The following is a 23,284-nucleotide window of genomic DNA, read 5'->3' on the forward strand; positions in this document are numbered from 1 at the left end:
TGCTTGGTAGGCAGCAGAGCATTGTGTTCTTATCTTTAGAAACAACAACAATGTTAGCGTCCGGACGCACTTTAGCTCCCTCAAAAATTATGATGCTTTTGCGAGTGCTCTTATGTCTGGAAAAATACTCAATCCAATTGACAAACGTTGCCATTAAATCTTTTTCTGTCATCTAAAGAAAAGGCCGGTAAATTTCCACCCCATTCATCCCTACATCGCTTTCCTTTTAATACTTTCCACAACGAAGCTCTGCCTCTAAATCTGGCAGAAAATTCGAAGAGATTCAGGTCATATGTAAAGTACACCAGCGGAAAGGCGCAATCAATACCATTAATGAGCGATAACAATGGTGGCGATGTTGATGACAGTGTCACTAAAGCAGAGTTACTGAACATAGTTTTTTGACGAAGACTAAGTAAATATACCAGAATTCGGATCAAAACCAACTGTCAGCAAGAATAACTTCGAGGTAGATATCCTCGGTGTAGCAAAGCAGCTTAAATAACTTTATAATAGCAAGGCCTCCGGTCCAGACGTTATAACAGTCAGGTTCCTTGTGGAGTCTGCTATTACAATAGATCCATACTTAACAGTCATATACAGCCGCTCGCTCTTCGAAAGATCCGAACCTAAAGACTGGAAAGCTACGTAAGTCACACCAGTATCAAAGAAAGGCAATGCAAGAAATCAGCTGAACTACAGAACAGACCCATTTCGGTAACATTGAATTGCGGAAGGATTTTTGAACGTGTACTGTATCCGAACATTATGAGTTACCTCGAAGAAAACGAATTATTGACAATCAATTAACACTGACTCAGAAACTAACATTCTTGTGAGACACCACCAGCTCTTTACTCTCACGAAGTAATGAGTGCTATCGACAGGATACGCCAAATTGATTCCATATTTTTAGATTTCCAGATGGCTTTTGACACCGTTCTTCAAACGCGACTTCTAATCAAATTGCGTGCCTCTGGAGTATCCTCTCAATTGCGCGACTGGACAAGTCAGGGTTCACAGTAAATAATGGGAAATCATCGCATGAAACAGAAGTAATATCTGGGGTTCCGCAAGGAAGTGTTGTAGGTCCTGTGCTGTTTCTGATCTACGTATACGATTTAGGAGACAATCTGAGCAGCCATCTTAGACTGTTTGCAGATGATGCTGTCATTTACCGTCTTATAAAGTCATCAGATGATGAAGACAAATTGAAAAACTATTTAGACAAAAACCATTCAGCAGCCAGATCGTATTAAACACTTTTTTTCGGTTTAGTTAAGACAACTGATTTCAAAAGGCTATGCTGCCTCTTCAGGTCTGTGAGAAATTGCATACACGTGGAATATGTCTCGTAAGTTAAGATGTAACCTGACCTGTACATTTACATACCTTTAAATCTTTTTGTTGTAAAACGTGTTCATTCTACGTCCACCTCACATGTTTTACACCTAAAACAAAAAATTTAAAACATTTGATGTGGGCGTAAAACGAACATGTTTTACAACAAAAAGATTTTAAGGTACGTAAAAAATGTATAGGCCCACTTCTTGCTTTTATAATACCAATCAAAAACTTTTATATCAAATGTTACATCTTAACTTATAAGACATATTCCACATGTATGCAATACGTTACAGACCAGAAGATGGTCCGTTGAAACCGGTTGTCTTACAAAAAAAATATTTTATGCGGTCATGGCTGTTGAAAGGTTTTAAACAATTAAACAGTTCGCCCTTCAGGGCTCTCAAAATGAGAAGATTTAGACAGAGTATCTGTATAGTGCGGAAAGTCAAAATTGACTCTAAATAACGAAAAGTATGAAGTTATCCAAATGAGTACTAAATGGAATCGCCTAAATTTCGGTTGCAGGATACAACATACATATCTAAAGGCTGTATATTCAACAAAACACTTAAGGATTACAATTGTGAATAACTTAAGTTGTATCCATCACGTAGACAATGTAGTGGAGGAAGCAAACCAAAAACTGCTATTACCCGATTGAACTCTTAGAAAACGCGACAGATCTCTAGACTGCTTACGCTACACTTGTCCGTCCTCTTCTGGAGTACTGCTGTGCGGTGTGGGGTCCCAATCAGATATGATTGACGGAGGATATAGTAAAAGTTCAAATAAGGCCAGCTCGTTTTGTACCATTTGCGAAATAGGGGATAGTGTGTCCAAGAGAAGATACATAAATTGGTGTGGTAGTCATCGAAGCAAGGGTGATTCTCGTAGGAGCAGAAGCTTCTCATAAAATTTGCGGGGCTAACTTTATCCTTTATAGTGTGACAATATTTTGTTGGGGCCATCTACATGGGGAGAAATGATCATCATTATAGAATAAGAGATATCAGAGATGATGCTTGTTCGTTTTCCGGCTGGAACGGTAGAGAAATAGCTTGAAGGGTTTTTCGATGAAGCCTCTGCCAAGAACTTGATAGTGAATTGCAGAGTAACCATCTTGATGTAGATGCAGAAAGGTGATTTAGTACTATTTATTTCGCTAATTCTGAACACTGATCTTTTTTAAGTTTCCTCGATGGTTGCGAAGTTAATATGGTAGTTCTACCCGCTTTCCGTTCACGGCTACCACTCTGAATGTGATTCTATAAAGTACGTCAAGTGATTCGGAAATTCTTAGTAACAGTTCTAACCCTCGTTGCTTCCACTATGCCATCTAACGCTCTCGCTATAAAATCTTGTACCACATACGTCGCCTTTTAGCTTTCTTATTAACACCTACGACATTTTTTCTGAGACGAGGAACAAATGGTCTATTGATTCTGGCTTATTTATTTCTCTGACATATATTAGAGTCGTTAAATCTACTCTTCGTAATGATCTCTCGTCAACAGTGTGTTCACAGGAGCCAAATCTCACATAAACCACAATTAATTACGGCAGGCGACGCTATAATCTGATTCTCATAAAAATAAAAGAAGCTTATCACTCTTATTAGTACAAAAATGTATTAAACTAGCTGCCTTCCTTCGCTCCTATTAGAGACGTACTACTTTTTCTCGTTCAGTTACTGATTACTTCCAGACCAACAATAATTCCGTAAATTTAATTACAAAAATATAACGACAAGTAAACGACCCTTCAATGCGTAAATTATACGTATTAGGTTACCTACAAATTACTCCAGATATATGGAAATGTCACACCCGTCGAATCTGGTACAATGTAGCACTCAAATGCAGTAACTAAAGTGAGTTAATAGTGCCGTCGTGTACTCACTAACAAACGCTCAGTAGGTGCTGATACCTTCCATGTCCTGCTCAGACTTTCAGAAATGCAAGCAGTGTTACTTATTTAAAACTAGGCCTTATATGGTACATCTATTTTATCTGATGAACTGCGCACTAATCAGAAGATACCGAGCGAGGTGGTGTAGTGGTTAGCACACTGGACTCGCATTCGGCAGGCCGATTGCTCAAACCCGCGTTGCCGCGTTCGGCCATCCGTGATTTCCCTGAATCGCTTCAGGCAAATGCCGGGATGGCTCCTTTGAGAGGACACGACCACCAACCTTCAATAATCCTATGGGAGCGATGACCTCGCTGTGCGGTCCCATCCTCCGAATCAACCAACCAACCTAAACGTAAGACATAAATAAAGTGTAATGGAGCCACGAAGATCTTATTTGCTGTATGGTATGCCGAAATTCATCTGGTGTGTTTTCTTCGTAAAAGAAACCATTTTAGCCGTTTCCATTACATTTATCGTTGCAAGAATGCATAAGGAATACATGAAATGATGACATTTACGGATCAAAAGCGGAAGTGGTTCTGAGGTACCAGGTATCAACCCAAGCTGAGACACCCATATTAGTACGTGGTGTGACCACTGGCAGCAGTGCAGGGGCTGACTCTGGCATTCAATTGATCGTACGGATGGCGTATACTGTACTGGGATACGTTACGCCACGCCTACTCCACCTGCTCACATAGTTCTGCGAGAGCTGTCGGGTCACGAGTCGCTCGAGTATCTCGTCCCACCATATCCCACACGTTCTCGATTGGACACAAGTCCAGAGAGTCCGGAGATCGTGCTGGCAAGGGAAGTTGCAGCACGACTTGCAGAACGCGTTGAGTTTCATAGGCAGTGTGTGAGCGGACATTATCCTGTTGGAAGCCCACATCACTTTCCTGTCGCAAAAAGGGCAAAAGAACGGGTCTAACAACATTTTGCAAGTACCGAGCGCCGGTTACCGTCCCCCCAGAAACACCAAAGGGGAATGAAAGTTGTAGCTTACAGCACCCCAGACCATAAGGCCTGGGTTGGGGCCAATATGACTTGGACGCGTGCACTCTAGGAGACAGCGCTCACCAGCTCTACGTCGTACTCGCAAACGACCATCACTTGCATGCAGGCAGAATCTGCATTCATCGCTGAAGACCACTGCGCTCAATTCCATATTCCAAGTGATCCTCTGATGGCACCGGTCGAGACCTGAGCGTCTGTGCTGTGACGTGAATGGGAGACGGTCTAGAGGTGTGAGTGCCTGCAATTCCACTGTTTATAATCGGTCCGCAAGAGTTCGTGTTGACACGTATGGGTTCACAAGCCCTCCTATCTGTGCTCAGTAACTGTACGATCTGCCACTTTTGCGCTTACAATACGACGATAACCTAAATTATCCTAAGGACAAACACACACACCCATGCCCGAGGGAGGACTCGAACGTCCGCCGGAAACAGCCGCACAGCCCATGACTGCAGCGCCCTCTACCGCTCGGCTAATCCCGCGCGGCGTACCGTGTGGACGTCCAGAACCTCGTCTGTGAGTCTAAAGCCGTCTGCACACGGACCGTGCTGTCGAACGTTAACGTTGAGCGTGCCAAGTTCAACGTGCTGCTGATCGCTCAGCCACGATGCGACTTGTGCATACGGTACGTGCGCCCCAACTTGGTATACGCGATCGCAACGCACTCCAGTGGCAGTTGCGGGATGTTTCTAGTTCCTAAATCACACTGTTTACTTAGCGGGCGCGCGTAAAATTCCCACGTTAGCTCTATTGAAACGCACATTTCCTCCATCGTCCACGAAAAGGAAAGTACCATGTCCAATCAATAAGGACACAGGCTTATAAAAGTTCCATTACAAACAGTCACATACAAATTTGGACTACTTCTCCGCATAAGATAAACGTTATTTCGTCATTCCCACGTTATAGGAAAACCCCAAGGTCAGTCTTACATAATCACTGTTCCTACCTAGTAGCAGAATTTTGGCAACATGTGAATTACGAAGCGTAAAAGAAAAAGGAGCAAAATATGTTTATACAAGTAGCGCAAGCTGTCCTGTAGATTAAGCCAATCGAACAAAGTCACCCCTCAGAAAAAGGTGAACTTATATTTACATGACATCAAATATTATAGTATATACTTATATTAAACTAATAATACAGTATGAGAACCTAATAAAAACGAGAATGTTAGGAAATAAAATCTAGGCGAGTCAAGACGCGAACCACCGCTCCTACTATCATTTCAATCGAAGGCATTTTGTTCGTTATGTTTTGTCGTTCTGGACGTCACATGACATCCGGCCAAGTTCGTTTATTGTTCCTTCCACTCAGTTTTTTATTACAGAGACCAACCGGTTCTCTGACCGAACACGCTGAGCTACCGTGCCGGCAACTACTCAATACGCTAAACCAACAACACAACCCTTCTAACTAATCATGGTATGTTACCCTTGCAGAAAACCTTATCGTAGATACGTTACTAGCTGAAATTTAGTTATAACAAATTGTACCAAGGACAATGCGTTCTGTGTGGATCTTCAGTGTGTCGCTGCCTTCAAATAGCCTCATCTCATAATACGCAAGTTACAATAATTCTTTTGCCACGAATATGATGTTTCTTTTTATTTTATTGGAACGAATCACACAGTTAACAACGGGTTTTCCAGTGATTCTCAATTTGCTGGTGCTCAGAAACGGCATATATACATATAAGCTTGAAATGAATGCCAATATGGCGCCTCACAACTCTGTACTGAAGGGAGACGGCGTGCTTATGACGTAGGTGGCGTTGTGCCATCTCATTGGCCAACGCTCAGATGCACGCTCAGAATATCTGACATGCCGGATATTGCTCTGCACGTTCGGAAAGACTCCCGAACGTGCTGTTCCATCCTATGACGTCAGACACTCGCACGCTCAACGTTCGGATTCACGGTCCGTGTGCACGTGGCTTAAGAATGTTCACGTGGCCACTGATACCAGTATCGTTGCACAAGTCACGCAGTACGTCCAACGTGGTATCAAATGTAACTAAGAACCTTCATTAGAAATAATGTAAAAAGTTCTTAAAAAGTCGCCTTCCTTTATCTTTCATTTGTACTTTAAGAACTTCATCGAATTTTTTTCATTCATAGCTATTTATAAATCTTCTATCATGTTGGTTTCTTTCCAGGTGCAGGATATCTAAGTCATCACCACCTTTCCTATAAGAGGTGGCCAGTTTCCTGCGCATAGTTAGCTACTGCTCACTTATCGCAAATCGTCAGTCAAAAAGCAGGTTGCTGTTGCTTGTATCTCACCGAAAACTGTCTTGCTGTCCGTCCTACATGCTTTGCATCATATGATGTGCATTGCATTGAATACTCTTGAGACTTTGCAAATTTCTTCACACTGTCACCGCCATCGTGTTTTAGTTCATACCTATCTGATTTATTCGTGTGGAACGGTGCTTTAAAGCTGTGAGGTTTAAAAATGGTCACTATCTTTTGCGAGGCTATTCTGTAATACATCACAGTGACCATTTTCACATTTTATTCAGATCATGTCTTCTTTTCTTTCTTATTTTGTTGAGTGCAAGATGGTGGTGAGTGCATCGTTCCCATCACGTGGAAAATTTGTGGCACATGCTTTTAGCATTTATAGGAAAGTGACAACGATTGATGCTACACTTGTTAATGAGTGATGCCATTCACAAGCTCATAAAGAGGATTCTTTTCGTAGCTTAATGTACAGGGCGGTCAATGCAGAAGTACTTTACTGTAGGTGCGTTTAATACACGACACTAGAAAAGGGTAGAGTAATACGAATTAGCTACATGTAGACAGAACTGCATCAGAGTGTCGATCAATAAATAATGCTCCACAATTTTTGTATCACATCATATTTGTTATTATGAGATAAATTTTTGTGATATCAGTCATAACTTATTTACATGTACTGTTTTTCTGCCTAGTCTCCAGCAAGTTCTGTGGCATTTCGCCAGAGTTGTGTAAGACAAAGTATCGCCTGTTAGTAAAAGCTTTTGTTCTGTGTTTTCAATCATATTTTCACTGCATGAGTTGCGCTCTCATCATGTTCGAAGTGTGTCCCACGTAGAGGATCCTTAATCCTTGCAATAACAACGCAGTTTCCATAACGCGCATTACCAACAGGGTGGTGGGCGGGGTGGGGATGGGTTCATTCTGCAAACAGGCAAATTTAATTAAAAAAGGTAAAATTCGTTAATTTTTGCTAACTTATAGTAACAACATACCTTCCGAAGAGGTACTGATGTGTAAGTACGGTCCACAACGTGAAAATATCTTTTAACATGCTCCTACTAACATATCAACACACTTTGAATAACGCGTACTATCGTGGAGAGCGAGGGTAATTTATGCCCAGGCTAAAAAAATTTATAAATGCAGATTTCGTTAATGGTTGTTGACTTTCACCCACAACATATTTTTAAAGAGATACCAATGCGTAAATAAGGGCCTGAACCTGAAAAATACTGAATATGACATTCATCAGAGAAAGTGACATCTACTACTAAGACTTAAACTTTTGTGTTAAGGTTAACTGAAAATTTTAAAACATTTATGGAATCTTATAGAGTAATTCATTAGAAACAATCAATACTTTTTTGAAAATTTTCAAAAGCTGAGCATACAGTAACTTCTTCCCCCCCACTCCCCACCCCCTCCCTTTTGTAACTGCGAGGGTTAAGTGGCCCAATCTGATGGAAGTTCGATGCCGCCAGGTCTGGGCTATGGGATGAAAGAGGAAATGATATTCACATCATATTAGTGATACATTTCCAGGCTCTGAGACTTACGTGTCTGTATGCATTGCCATGTTGGAGTCATATTTCTTTAGGGTTCTCGTCATACTGAAAGTGTCGGAAACGATACTTGAGCTGTTTTAGAGACTTAACACAATCATTTACATTAATGGCTGATCCTTTTGGTTAGAATACATTAGAATGACAACGTCGCGATTCCAAAAGGCGGTCATTATGACTATGCAACAAGGGAAGCTGCCTCGAGTTTCTTCTGTTTTTGCTGACTATTGGAGGTCCAACAACAGCGACATCTTTCTGTTTCCGGCTCAGAGTGTTGACTGCAGGTTTCTTTACTTGTATAACAATGCATAACAGAAAGGCCCCAATGGCCTCAAACTGCTCCAACAGTTCAGACGAAACCACTCTTCTTTGAATCTAGTGTTCTGTTGTTAGTATTCATGGAACCCATCTGGAGCACACCTTTGAAGAGTCTCACTCTTCCTTCACGCAATTCCACTCTTCACCGGTAGCTGTAGACTTAGTTGTCGAGTTGTGATGGGCGGATCTACAAGAGTATCGACACGTACGCGACTCACTCTTCTTTGAATCTAGTGTTCTGTTGTTAGTATTCATGGAACTCATCTGGAGCACACCTTTGAAGAGTCTCACTCTTCCTTCACGCACTTCCACTCTTCACTGGTAGCTGTAAACTCAGTTGTCGAGTTGTGATGTGCAGATCTAAAAGAATATCGACAAGTACGCGACTCAACACGTCGGGAGCGATAGCTGTGGCAGAACGCCCAGAACGTGGACGATCATGGAGTTCAGTTTCTGCGCTCCCTGTCGCTTCAGCTCACTCTAACCGACGCCCAACACTGCTACAATCAACTGCATAATTACCATACACTGCACACGGACTTTTGTGGATGTTCTCCATATTTATTTTTCCGCAACCAAAAATTCAGTTATATCACGATGCTTGTAAAGAGTGTCTTGCGTAGACGGCATTTTGGTTGTTGACTAAGGCTTGTTCGAAAGTTCGCAGACGTACAGAAGATACATAAAATTAAAAGCGTCTGAAACGAAGGTTCAAATGATTCAAATGGCTCTGTGCACTATGGGATTTAACATTTGAGGTCATCAGTCCCCTAGAACTTAGAACTACTTAAACCTAACTAACCTAAGGACATCACACACATCCACGCCCGATTCAGGATTCGAACCTGCGACCGTAGCGGTCGCGCAGTTCCAGACTGAAGCGCCTGAAAACGCTCGGCCACACCGGCCAGCGAAAGGAAGGTATCCAGTACTTAGTAATGGTTGTAAAAATAAATTTGTATCATTGTTTACTGAAGGACCCTCGCATAGACACGCCTGCAGGAATTAAAAATTAAGAAAACCAGCAACTGGTAAAAACGGAGCTGTTTCACAAAGAAAGAGGGGAAGATATTTATGCCGTGTACTTAGTGCGAGGAGCCCAAATTTATACGAAATGAACGGATCCACATGTCAAAAGCCTCATCGCCAATTCATTTCAACACCCGCAGTTTTTTCTTCACATTATGTGGCACTGATCATTCCCTTGTTAGAAATATAGGCTACGCTTCTTCTTTGGTTTAAACAAGTTTTAGCACAGATGCGAAAGAGTAACGATTGAGTTGCAACATGCGTGCAGTGCAACAGCGAAACGAACACACCGATTTTGTATAGGTCAGGAAATATGTTACATCAGATCTTGTTGTTCATGAGCATACATATGTACTTGACTTATTTTACATTGTGTGTGGCCTGTCAAAAGAAACCAGCCATAGGTCTAAATAAATACACCATGTCATTTGCACACATAGGCATGCCTGGACTGCATTTTCATTTAGAATACAGCCTTTCAAGTGCACATTCCGGTATAATCGTGGCATCCGTCCCTATTAGATTTGCCATTGCTGTACTTTACTGAGCTGTGGCTGTTTTTTCTTCTGTGCCTGCCAAATGTGTTTTTCTGTGCATTTAAGGGTTCCGAGTATCTTTTCTGAAATTTCTACACGTGTGTTCAGTACTATATACTGTAGTCAACCCCCGTCTTTTGACTTTTGCTGACGTACCTGCCCCGTTGATTTTATCTATGATGGTGTTGAGTATTTTCAGTTCTTTCTGCAGTGTACTGTTTGTTCTGTACACACGAATTCCTTGTCTTCTCGTAATGTTTCCTGTTCTGTGTGTTATCTTTTTGTCAAATGTCAGCGTGTACCACGTTTACCGGTTGTTTGTGATTTCTTCATCTTCTCGGTTGTAAGGTTTTTTTGTGTGGTTTTTACTGGTGTAATACTGTAATACTGTTCTGCATGTTTGGTGCCAGCTGTGATTTAATTTTTTGCTTCAGTTTGTTTACTGTGATTATTTTGTGTCCGTTTTCTGTGGCAATCTTATTATGTATAGTTTTATTGCGTATCCTTGTGCACTTGAATTCTGTATAGTCTGTGCAGAAGGTATCTTAGGCTAGCCTGTTTGTGGGTTGTAAGGTGCTTTGACCTGTTTGAATTATCGTAATGGTTGGTGTAGGCTTTCTGTATACTGACAGCTGTTATTTGTGGTTTCTGTTTTTGTTGTAATGTCTAGGATATGTACGTACTTGTTTGTCTGTTTCGGTTTCATGGATGGGCAGTATTGATGACTGCGTAGCTGTAGAATCTGGTCATGTGTGTAATTGGTCAAGCAGATAATGCCATCATCATTGTGGTAGTGCTATATTACATTTCTACTGTACACAGCTCTCTCTCTCTCTCTCTCTCTCTATCTCTCTCTCTCTCTCACACACACACACACACACACACACACACACACACAAATGGACACACGCTTACACCACAAAAATAAAATAAAACACATAGGAACAAATTAAAATTTCACAGCCGTCAATCGTAAACAAAACAGTGGAACAAACGACTGTCAGAAGCGTCAGCATCTAGATTGTACAGTGAAACATTTGTGTGCGAGCCACAGCAACAGAACAAGAGCTATAATTCAACAGTGAGCAAGACAAAACGTAAATAAACGTTGTTAAAATGCACAATTTAATCTACAAATAAACCATTCCAAATATTTCTCCAAACCAAACCCTGACAAATTTTTACCGATATTCTCAGGTCATTCTAAATCCACTAATAACAATAAAATCTCGTTTAGCACGTACAGTAAAAACTAGCTACAGCTCAGGACAAGTCACGTATAGCAATGGAAGGCCGAAAAGAGGCATATGCCACAATTTTAATAGGGATATGTATTACAAATGTTGTATTCTAAACGAAAATCCAGCTGAGACTTCCTTAAGTTTTCGGATGACATATTGTACTAATTTAAACCTGTGGCTGATTTCCTTTGGCAGCTGCAGGGCACACACTCTCTAAAATAAATTTTACGTACCTATGTAGTTTAAGAAACAACAAGCCACATAAAATCTGTTTGTATGTATTTCAGGAACAGTGAAACGAAACAGATCACTGAGAACTCCACAACTGTTGTGACGTATGATTGGGTATAAATGCAAAATAATAATTGTACCGTTGCAAAAGGAGGACACTTTGATTCGTTACTGCATACACGAGAACAGAGCTTAAAATTCCAATTTTATAGCAAATTGAAAAAAGAGAAATGACAAACCACAGCTTCTGCTATACTGCGTAGATAAGAGATATCCACACATTATCCACATGGCAAAATACTCTCTTTTTTACGTGCCATCATTTGCTAAAACCTCGTTCTGGTATCTCAGGTCAGTAATGAGATATGAGGGGTACTATGAATATTTAATTCTGGCTTTATCACTGGCACACGCGATCGGAATTTGGTTCGCTGCATAAAATCAATTTCTCGAGAATGATGGGGGAGACATCCTCCCCAGACTAAAGAAAAATTAAATACGTCAGCTAAATGTCATGTGCAGCCACGTTGTGATGTAATGTGCACCAAATGCAAAATCATAGTGACCCCTATTTTTCATTGCAAATTTCTCTAATTTAGCGCAGTGCCTTATTTAAATGCGAAATATGATGGTAACTATGACGATTAACAAAATGTGGAGATGTAACTAACGCAAAAATCAATTTTTTTACCCAACAGTTTCTACGCTGACAGAAAAAATCACAACAGGAAGGAGTTGTACGACGTAAACGAAAGTTGGTAGGCGGGTCCCTACATCCTGAAAGATGATGTCTACTTAAATTTGGCACCAGTCGCGTAAGAGTCTCACTGGTTGCTATAGGAACGGTACTTCGTGGCACAAACTGGCGTGCCACACCTGTACAGCACCATGGATGCACGTTTCTTAATGTACCAGAATTTCGTATTTTCGATGGCTTATCTCACGCTTACATTAACCTGTGATCTTGCAACGTTAATCACTAAGATATGCTACCAAGACAACTGTGAGCGTGGTATTTTAAATTGCGATTAATGTAATGGTACATATTTAGATCAGACGGGGAGAAACTTAGCAACCTGTTCAAGAGAACACGTCAACGATTCCAGTTCAAAGTCGGTGATAAGCACACATTAGTGGGAAACTGGTAACCTTATTACCGACATCCGAAAGACTATATACAATAATGGCCATTAAAATTGCTACACCAATAAGAAATGCAGATGATAATCGGGTATTCATTGGACAAATATATTATACTAGAACTGACATTTGATTACATTTTCACGCAATTTGGATGCATAGGTCCTGAGAAATCAGTACCCAGAACAAACACCTCTGGCCGTAATAACGGTCTTCATACTCCTGGGCATTGATTCAAAAGAAGCTTGGATGGCGTGTACAGGCACAGCTGCCCATGCAGCTTCAACACGATACCACAGTTCATCAAGAGTAGTGGCTGGCGTATTGTGACGAGCCAGTTGCTCGGCCACCATTGACCAAACGTTTTCAGTTGGTGAGAGATCTGGAGAATGTGCTGGCCAAGGCAGCAGTTGAACATTTTATGTATCCGGAAAGGCCCGTACAGGACCTGCAACATGCGGTCGTGCATTATCCTGCTGAAATACAGGATTTCGCAGGGATCGAAAGAAGGGTAGAGCCACGGGTCGTAACACATCTGAAATGTAACGTCCACTGATCAAAGTGCCGTCAATGCGAACAAGAGGTGACGGAACGTGTAACCAATGGCACCCCATACCATCCAGCCGGGTGATACGCCAGTATGGCGATGACGAATACACCGCTTCCAATGTGCGTTCACTGCGATGCTGCCAAACACGGATGCGACCATCATGATGCTGTAAACAGAACCTGGATTCATCCGAAAAAATAACGTTTTGCTATTCGTGCACCCAGGTTCGTCGTTGAGAACATCATCGCAGGCGCTCCTGTGTGTGATGGAGCGACAAGGGTAACCGCAGCCATGGTCTCCGAGCAGATACTCCATGCTGCTGCAAACGTCGTCGAACTGTTCGTGCAGATGGTTGTTGTCTTACAAACGTCCCCATCGGTTGACTCAGGGATCGAGACGTGGCTGCACGAGCCGTTATAGCCATGCGGATAAGATGCCTGTCATCTCGACTGCTAGTGATACAAGCCCGTTGGATCCAGTACGGCGTTCCGTATTACCCTCCTGAACCCACCGATTGCATACTCTGCTAACAGTCATTGGATCTCGACCAACGCGAGCAGCAATGTCGCGATACGATAAACCGCAATCGCAATAGGCTACAATCCGACCTTCATCAAAGTCGGAAACGTGATGGTACGCATTTCACCTCCTTACACGCGGCATCTCAAAAACGCTTCACCTGGCAACGCAAAATGGCTCTGAGCACTATGGGACTTAATTCGAAGGCCATCAGTACCCTAGAACTTAGAACTACTTAAACCTAACTAACCTAAGGACATCACACACATCCATGCGCGAGGCAGAATTCGAACCTGCAACTGTAGCGGTCGCGCGGATCCAGACGGAAGCGCCTAGAACCGCAGGGCCACTGCGGCCGGCAGGCAACGCCGGTCAACTGCTGTTTGTGTATGAGAAATCGTTTGGAAACTTTCCTCATGTCAGCACGTTGTAGGTGTCGCCACCGGCGCCAGCCTTGTGTGAATGCTCTGAAAAGCTAATCCTTTGCATATCACAGCATCTTCTTCCTGTCGGTTAAATTTCGCGTCTGTAGCACGTCATCTTCGTGGTGTAGCAATTTTAATGGCCAGTAGTGCAGGTACTACATTTAGAAAGCAAAGGCAACACCCTGAATATTTTAGAAGAGTTCGAGATTTACCGTACTCTAAAAAGATACCCTGATTCCACATTGAATGCGCTGACACATCTGCGACACAAAGATATTTTGGAAAATTTTGAGTGTTCATTAGTCCCATAGCCCACTATTTTTTCAGATAGTTCAAATGGTTCTGAGCACTATGGGACTTAACTTCTGAGGTCATCAGTCCCCTAGAACTTAGAACAACTTAAACCTAACCAACCTAAGGACGTCACACACATCCATGCCCGAGGCAGGATTCGAACCTGCGACCGTAGCGGTCGCGCGGTTCCAGACTGTAGCGGCTAGAACCGCTCGTCCAAACGGGTGGCCACTATTTTTTATCGGAAAGAAACTTTACTTTCTCAGACTAGCCCGTTGCGTTTGTGCACTATATGGGATTGTAGTTGTGAAAGAAGGAATTTGTACTACCACTCGGGTTTTATTAATATTTTACATTTTAACTAACTACTTTCAGTATTGTATAAATTGTATTTGTGTAGCAGGGAATTTGTGTTTGCCCTCAGGTTTTATTAATACGTTGCTTTTTAATTGTGCAGTTTCCACACTTTATAATGGCATTTAAACTTTTTACCAGACTTCAAGAAGAATATAATAATTCCAATCCCAAAAAAAGCAGATGTTGACAGGTGTGATAAATACCGAACTATCAGTTTAATAAGCCACGGCTGCAAAATACTAACACGAATTCTTTACAGACGAATGGAAAAACTTGTAGAAGCCGACATCGCGGAAGATCAGTTTGGATTCCTTAGAAATGCTGTAACATGTGAGGCAGTACTGAACCTATGACTTATCTTAGAAAATAGCTTAAGGAAAAGCAAACCCACGTTTCTAGCATTTGTAGACATAGAGAAAGCTTTTGGCACTGTTGACTGGAATACTCTCTTTCAAATTCTAAAGGTGTCAGGGGTAAAATACAGGGAGCGAAAGGCTATTTACAATTTGTACAACAACCAAATGGCAGTTGAGGGGCATGAAAGGGAAGCAGTGGTTGGGAAGGGAGTGAGACAGTGTTGTAGCCTATCCCCAATGTTATTCAATCTCTATATTGAGCAAGCAGTAAAGGAAACAAAAGAAATATTCGGAGTGGGAATTAAAATCCATGGAGAAGGAATTAAAACTTTGAGGTTCTCCGATGACTTTGTAATTCTTTCAGAGACAGCAAAGGACCTGGAAGAGCAGCTGAACGGAAGGACAGTGTCTTGAAACAAGGATATAAGATGAACATCAACAAAAGCAAAACGAGGATAATGAAATGTAGTAGAATTAAGTCCGGTGATGCTGAGGGAATAAGATTAGGAAATGAGACACTTAAAGTAGTAAAGGAGTTTTGCTATTTGGGGAGCGAAATAACTAATGATGGTCGAAGTAGAGAGGATATAAAATGCAGACTGGTTATGTCAAGGAAAGAGTTCCTGAAGAAGAGAAATTTGTTACCATCGAGTAGAGACTTAAGTGTCAGGAAGGCGTTTCTGAAAGTATTTGTATGGAGTGCAGCCATGTATAGAAGTGAAACGTAGACGATAAATAGTTTGGACAAGAAGAGAATAGAAGCTTTCGAAATGTGGTGCTACAGAAGAATGCTGAAGATAAGGTGGATAGATCACGTAACTAATGAGGAGGTATTGAATAGGATTGGGGAGAAGAGAAGTTTGTGGCACAACTAGACTAGAAGAAGGGATCGGTTGGTAGGACATGTTTTGAGGCATCAAGGGGTCACAAATTTAGCATTGGAGGGCAGCGTGGAGGGTAAAATTCGTAGAGGGAGACCAAGAGATGAATACACTAAGCAGATTCAGAAGGATGTAGGTTGCAGTAGGTACTGGGAGACGAAGAAGCTTGCACAGGATAGAGTAGCATGGAGAGCTGCATCAAACCAGTCTCAGGACTGAAGACCACAACAACAACAACAACAAGCGTATGTTCCTTACTGGGACAAATCTTGTTGCATGTATTGTGCTGGGCTATGTTTCCAAGCGAAGATTGTGCTTACATGGGTGAGGTTCATCGGCCGAGAGTTCACGTCTTCTTTTCATCTACGTTTCCCGTTCCGCACAGCGTTTAAGTATTATACCGTTTCGGGCTCGGGGCATGAGTCTGTGTTTGTGTGTGTGGTTTGGGATCTTATAGACGCCAAACGGCAAGGTTATCAGCGCCCTGACATTGATTAAAACAAACGAATGTGGATAAGAACGAAAACTGTAGGACGCGCATGCACACGAGACGACCACACAATGACTATTGCACAGGCACTCTCACATGCACTAGAACCAATGAGGAGGGTAGATAGCTAATCAAGAAACTGAAACAGAGGGGAAAAAAATACAAAAGAGTTAAAAGAACAGCACAGGGAAATGTGACTGGCTGACCACTTAGGAAAAAATTTGGGTGAGCCAGCCACCCCGTTGACACATTAAAAATATCCCCCCAAAATCTTGTTAAAAACGTGGGACAATTCAAAGAACTTTAAAACGAGAAACACATTCGTTTGAGCGTGGCATAAAATTGCCTGCAGATCCGCCGGCAAATCCGCTACAGTCCGCTGGTCAGCAAATAAAATGCAGTCCAATAAAATGTGGTGCACCGTGATCTGCACGCCGCAAGCACCACACATCGGAGGGTCCTCTCGCCGGAGTAAATACCCGTGCGTCATAGGGCTCTGGCCGACTTGAAGCTGAATCTCGATTGGTGTTAGTGGGGATGGTTTTCTTAGACAGTTACCTTATATTTTAGCGACTTTTCACAACTTCTTGTCTACGCTGCCAACGTTCTAATATGATGGCCTAACTTTTTAATTGTTTAACTTAAAAATCACTTCTCTGTTAGTCAGGCTATCATTGTATGTTTGTGCCTTGAGCGTGGCCGGCCGTTGTGGCCGAGCGGTTCTAGGCGCTTCAGTCTGGAACCGCGCGATCGCTACGGTCCCAGGTTCGAATCCTGCTTCGGGCATGGGTGTGTTTGGTGTCCTGAGGTTAGTTAGGTTTAAGTAGTTCTAAGTCTAGGGGACTGATGACCTCAGATGTTAAGTCCCATAGTGCTCAGAGCCATTTGAACCATTTGAACCTTGAGCGTGTCCCCACTGGTCACTTAGAAAAGGAAGAGTCTGGCGAGCAGCTTGTCGGACCTGACATAAGCAATTTCTGGTTTGTTCGACTGGACCACACTGCTTGACCTGCGGTGGTTTTGTATCAAGCACTTTTAAATGTTTTTGTTTCCTTTTAAAGAACTCCATTTTAGGTAAGCCTGAATTATCAGTTGTATTTTAGTCAAACACATTCTTAGATTGTTTATGACCTGCCTGTTTTGAAGACTGTTTCATTACAACATTTGAAGACATTGTTAAGTAACTTCAGTTGCTTCTCTTACTGAAATTTTCAATTGAGAACAACAATTGTTGTAAATTTAAACTTACATAGCTCATGTTCCTATGAATGACATTCGGAGAGTTGAGAGCAAGTATTTGAATTAAAGCTCTAACCTTTTTGTTATTTGATCTCACTGAAATATTTGATAATATTATTGATCGATTGCCAGTAATGTCTCTTAAATGGTTCTATATAACTGCATAGTTTTTGTCTTTATGTGCCTAGGTCCTATGGACCCAATTGGTAATTTTTCTCAGGAGTGTTAATAAAAATCTGGATACAAATGATGTTCAGTCCTTAATTTGGGTGGTCCTTTCATTCCCAGGCATCCTTACACCAGTAGTGATTACCACAAACAATATCTAATACCTTCCTATTTTATACCTTAGACATATATACAGGATGTAATGGATATAATCACAGATATTTATATAAGTGGTACCTTATTATGCATACACATGAGTTTGTTGATAGTTTTTTCTCCGCAGCTAACAGCTTTCCCACTAATACATCACAAACTTTATGACCTAATGTTTTCTGCACAGTCGTAAATGTATCACAAAGAGAACTATACCTGTCAGTATCGATTAACCGTTTCACGTCTGTGCTTATACACACTTCAGCACCTGACCTGCTGCATAGGGGAAAATACGCAAAAATGGCTTGCTCTTGCCACGTGTGCTTGTAGGTACTAAGCAACCCACAAACATACTACTCCTTTTTTTTTTTTTTTTTGGTCATCAGTCTACTGACTGGTTTGATTCGGCCCACCACGAATTCCTTTCCTGTGCTAACCTCTTCATCTCAGAGTAGCACTTGCAACCTGCGTCCTCAATTATTTGCTTGACATATTCCAATCTCTTTCTTCCTCTGCAGTTTTTGCCCTCTACAGCTCCCTCTAGTACCATGGAAGTCATTCCCTCATGTCTTAGCAGATGACCTATCATTCTGTCCCTTCTCCTTATCAGTGTTTTCCACATATTCCTTTCCTCTCCGATTCTGCGTAGAACCTCCTCATTCCTTACCTTATCAGTCCACCTAATTTTCAACATTCGTCTATAGCACCACATCTCAAATGCTTCGGTTCTCTTCTGTTCCGGTTTTCCCACAGTCCATGTTTCACTACCATACAATGCTGTACTCCAGACGTACATCCTCAGAAATTTCTTCCTCAAATTAAGGCCGGTATTTGATATTAGTAGACTTCTCTTGGCCAGAAATGCCTTTTTTGCCATAGCGAGTCTGCTTTTGATGTCCTCCTTGCTCCGTCCGTCATTGGTTATTTTACTGCCTAGTTAGCAGAATTCCTTAACTTCATTGACTTCGTGACCATCAATCCTGATGTTAAGTTTATCGCTCTTCTCATTTCTACTACTTCTCATTATCTTCGTCTTTCTCCTATTTACTCTCAAACCATACTGTGTACTCATTAGACTGTTCATTCCGTTCAGCAGATCATTTAATTCTTCTTCACTTTCACTCAGGATAGCAATGTCATCAGCGAATCGTATCATTGATATCCTTTCGCCTTGTATTTTAATTCCACTCCTGAACCTTTCTTTTATTTCCATCATTGCTTCCTCGATGTACAGATTGAAGAGTAGGGGCGAAAGGCTACAGCCTTGTCTTACACCCTTCTTAATACGAGCACTTCGTTCTTGATCGTCCACTCTTACTATTCCCTCTTGGTTGTTGTACATATTGAATATGACCCGTCTCTCCCTATAGCTTACCTCTACTTTTTTCAGAATCTCGAGCAGCTTGCACCATTTTATATTGTCGAACGCTTTCTCCAGGTCGACAAATCCTATGAAAGTGTCTTGATTTTTCTTTAGCCTTGCTTCCATTATTAGCCGTAACGTCAGAATTGCCTCTCTCGTACCTTTACTTATCCTAAAGCCAAACTGATCGTCACCTAGCGCGTTCTCAATTTTCTTTTCCATTCTTCTGTATATTATTCTTGTAAGCAGCTTCGATGCATGAGCTGTTAAGCTGATTGTGCGATAATTCTCGCACTTGTCAGCTCTTGCCGTCTTCGGAATTGTGTGGATGATGCTTTTCCGAAAGTCAGATGGTATATCGCCAGACTCATATATTCTACACACCAACGTGAATAGTCGTTTTGTTGCCACTTCCCCCAATGATTTTAGAAATTCTGATGGAATGTTATCTATCCCTTCTGCCTTATTTGACCGTACGTCCTCCAAAGCTCTTTTAAATTCCGATTCTAATACTAGATCCCCTATCTCTTCTAAATCGACTCCTGTTTCTTCTTCTATCACATCAGACAAATCTTCGCACTCATAGAGGCTTTCAATGTATTCTTTCCACCTATCTGCTCTCTCCTCTGCATTTAACAGTGGAATTCCCGTTGCACTCTTAATGTTACCACCGTTGCTTTTAATGTCACCAAAGGTTGTTTTGACTTTCCTGTATGCTGAGGCTGTCCTTCCGACAATCAAATCTTTTTCGATGTCTTCACATTTTTCCTGCAGCCATTTCGTCTTAGCTTCCCTGCACTTCCTATTTATTTCATTCCTCAGCGACTTGTATTTCTGTATTCCTGATTTTCCCGGAACATGTTTGTACTTCCTCCTTTCATCAATCAACTGAAGTATTTCTTCTGTTACCCATGGTTTCTTCGCAGCTACCTTCTTTGTACCTATGTTTTCCTTCCCAACTTCTGTGATGGCCCTTTTTAGAGATGTCCATTCCTCTTCAACTGTACTGCCTACTGCGCTATTCCTTATTGCTGTATCTATAGTGTTAGAGAACTTCAAACGTATCTCGTCGTTCCTTAGTACTTCCGTATCCCACTTCTTTGCGTATTGATTCTTCCTGACCTATGTCTTGAACTTCAGCCTACTCTTCATCACTACTGTATTGTGATCTGAGTCTATATCTGCTCCTGGGTACGCCTTACAATCCAGTATCTGATTTCGGAATCTCTGTCTGACCGTGATGTAATCTAATTGAAATCTTCCCGTATCTCCCGGCCTTTTCCAAGTATACCTCCTCCTCTTGTGATTCTTGATTCTCCTAACAGATACAATCATTAGCCTGAAAGTGAAGCAAATACTGATGTAATGTTGTTCAGTGCACTGACACCAATCACCAATAGAAACATCTGCATTTATACGTGTCACACACTGTATAAGTCACTACAACTACACATACATAGAAATTTGGGGAGGAAAGTGGTACTTTTATACTGCTATTCAAGGCTGAACGTAAACAAGATTTCGCAACCTTATAATAAGTAAAGACACATGTAAGGCGATTTGTTGGAAGGCAGCAGGCGTAATTCTACAATACTACAAAATGTCTCAGAATTTATTAGTTTATGCAGTACTGTACCCTGTTGTAGGCGCTTGGGAACGCCATACTGGTAACGATGCTAACAGGAGGAGCTCGGAACTTGTGCGCGAACACGGCCATGCAGTCGACGTAGAAGATCTCAGCGATCACCAGGTCGTAGTGGTCTTGGGAGTGGACCAGCTTCTCCACCTCTGGGTGTTTGTAGACTCTGCGGCAAGAATCCAGACTGAACGGCCAGTTGTACAGGCGCCCCAATCGGGCTGGACACCATGTCCACAAGATCCATAGTGACGTAAAAAGGTAAAAAAAACATCAGTATAAAATCGCAGAAACGTAATTGTATCATTATTTTTTCAGTGTTAAGAATAAAGCCATTCGAAGAGACAAACAAAAATGCAGCAAGTGGGTCCTAAGTGAACACCAAAGCAGAGTGTTTCGTACTGGAATCCAGTTTGCATGTACGAGATATCTATTGCTCGTTTGTTCTCCCGAAGCACCTGTAGGACAAAGATTAGCCCCGAGAAAACCTGACACTACCGTGTGGGATAAAAAAGGAGATACATGAGTAGCCACCTCGGAAGCACAACTAAAGTGTATGCGGAATGAACAAAATTCGTAATAGGGCAGGCCCCCCACGTAAAACGGCTGTAATTTAGTGAAAGTGAAACAGAAACATGCTACCCAAAACGTAATTAGAAACTGTTGCATTCAGTTGTAAGAATCACATGAAGGATCTCCAGAAAGGCACACTACATGAACGCCGCTGTCAGTCGATATCTATCTCGATTCTGAATAGTCAGATGAGCGTGGTACATTACGAGCTTCATTTAAGCGTCGTCAGCTGAGATGTAATATTGGTACTTTTCGCCTCACAAGCACTAGTAAACGCTCAATAGTAAACGCCTGACGGCCTGAAGTTACAAACAATTGTAATGTAAAAGAAATGAACCGTCGCATAGCAGCGACAGAATCTATTATTCCTTATCTTTGCCGCTCCTGCGCGGCCTCTGTAAATCTCTATCCACACGCATCGATTAATGTTATAAAAAGAATTTTGTTGTTTCGAGGCAAACGAGGCCCTGAGCGCTTCACCTTTTACTGTATCTGTTCCATGAAATGCGGACGCGGACTTGCTGCGTTCCGCAATCTGTGTTTTATAATTTGTGGAAAATATTCTGTAAATGTGCTAATTGTCTTCTCAATCAGAGAACGTTTATGTTTACGTAATTAATTACGAGCACATACGATCAAGAGGACATTAATCTCAAGTATTGTGTGTTATGTGCAAAGCTTTTGTCAATACGCACCAGCTATTGTAACTGTAATATGAAAAGGTATGTAGCATTAAAGCGTGTGTTATATATGGAGTGTGATTATTTAGACAAATTATCCTTACGTATGTGGCAGGAGGAACATCATCGTTTTCCTATCGTTTCCGAATCAGTCCTTTCTAATTGTGTAGTGTTATTTTTCTTTTAAAGTCAGTAAATCTTTTGGTCGCTTAGTGTCGATCCCAGTATGACTGCATCGCGTACATGAAAACGCGCGGAAATGATAATGTTGCTTTCTACCAATCTCAAAGAAATTAATCTGCTGCTTTATGTCCAGAGAACGTCAGGTATTTAAAAATATTTATCAGTTGAAATAATCATTACGGTAACTTCTTACGATAAGACAATACAATCAGTCTTTGATTCTGTTGCCAAGTTACAAACAAAATTTCATTATACATTCAACACCATATTTCTTATAACACTACACTTGGCGCCCGAACAGGGACTGATCAAAAACCATTTCATGACTGTGTTTAAAAAAATTGAGTGCTTGTTCTAATAACTGTTTCATTTTTTCATGTGGATACAGTTCATCCGAGAAAGAGAAGTGGAATAAACCATTTAGTCGACCTGGAAGAACGAATGCAGGAAATACCAAAAAACGCGAGTATCCAGCCGTACAGCTATCAAGACAGCAAAAAGTAAGAGAAATTTTCATACGCGGTAGCCAAGCTTTCGTAGTGACGTAGCTTCTTTTGAGTTGATCAAAACTTTACCCTGTCGTTTCCCGCCTTGAAACTGCTTTATTCCATTTTTTCAATAGTCAAGTATTCGGTTGTTAAATTGAGTGAAAGTGTACTATTGTTGTTAGTGCTGCGCAAAAAAATTTACAATATGGCGGATAGCTACACTGAAAAGTGGTAAAACGTGTGTAATTTCATTTGTTTGTAATAAATATGAACCATCTTGTCTTCATGGCGTACGTGAACGTCAGTTGTTATCCGCAGCTAAAATTTCATCTGATGTCCCTGCACTACGTCACA

The 23,284-nt window shown here is 41.5% G+C and overlaps 1 protein-coding gene across 1 annotated transcript in view; it reads right to left on the bottom strand.

Moving 5' to 3' along the window:
• LOC124616638 (UDP-glycosyltransferase UGT5-like) overlaps nucleotides 1–23,284 on the bottom strand; it is a 113,835-nt gene that overhangs the window by 27,492 nt on the left and 63,059 nt on the right. Inside the window, exon 2 of the mRNA XM_047144965.1 lies at nucleotides 21,007–21,175. Coding sequence (XP_047000921.1) covers nucleotides 21,007–21,175 — 169 coding nt within the window. The remainder of the gene's footprint in view (nucleotides 1–21,006; nucleotides 21,176–23,284) is intronic.

This window comes from Schistocerca americana, chromosome 5 (genome assembly GCF_021461395.2).
Source record: "Schistocerca americana isolate TAMUIC-IGC-003095 chromosome 5, iqSchAmer2.1, whole genome shotgun sequence".
In the NCBI taxonomy this organism is placed as follows: Eukaryota; Metazoa; Arthropoda; class Insecta; order Orthoptera; family Acrididae; genus Schistocerca; species Schistocerca americana.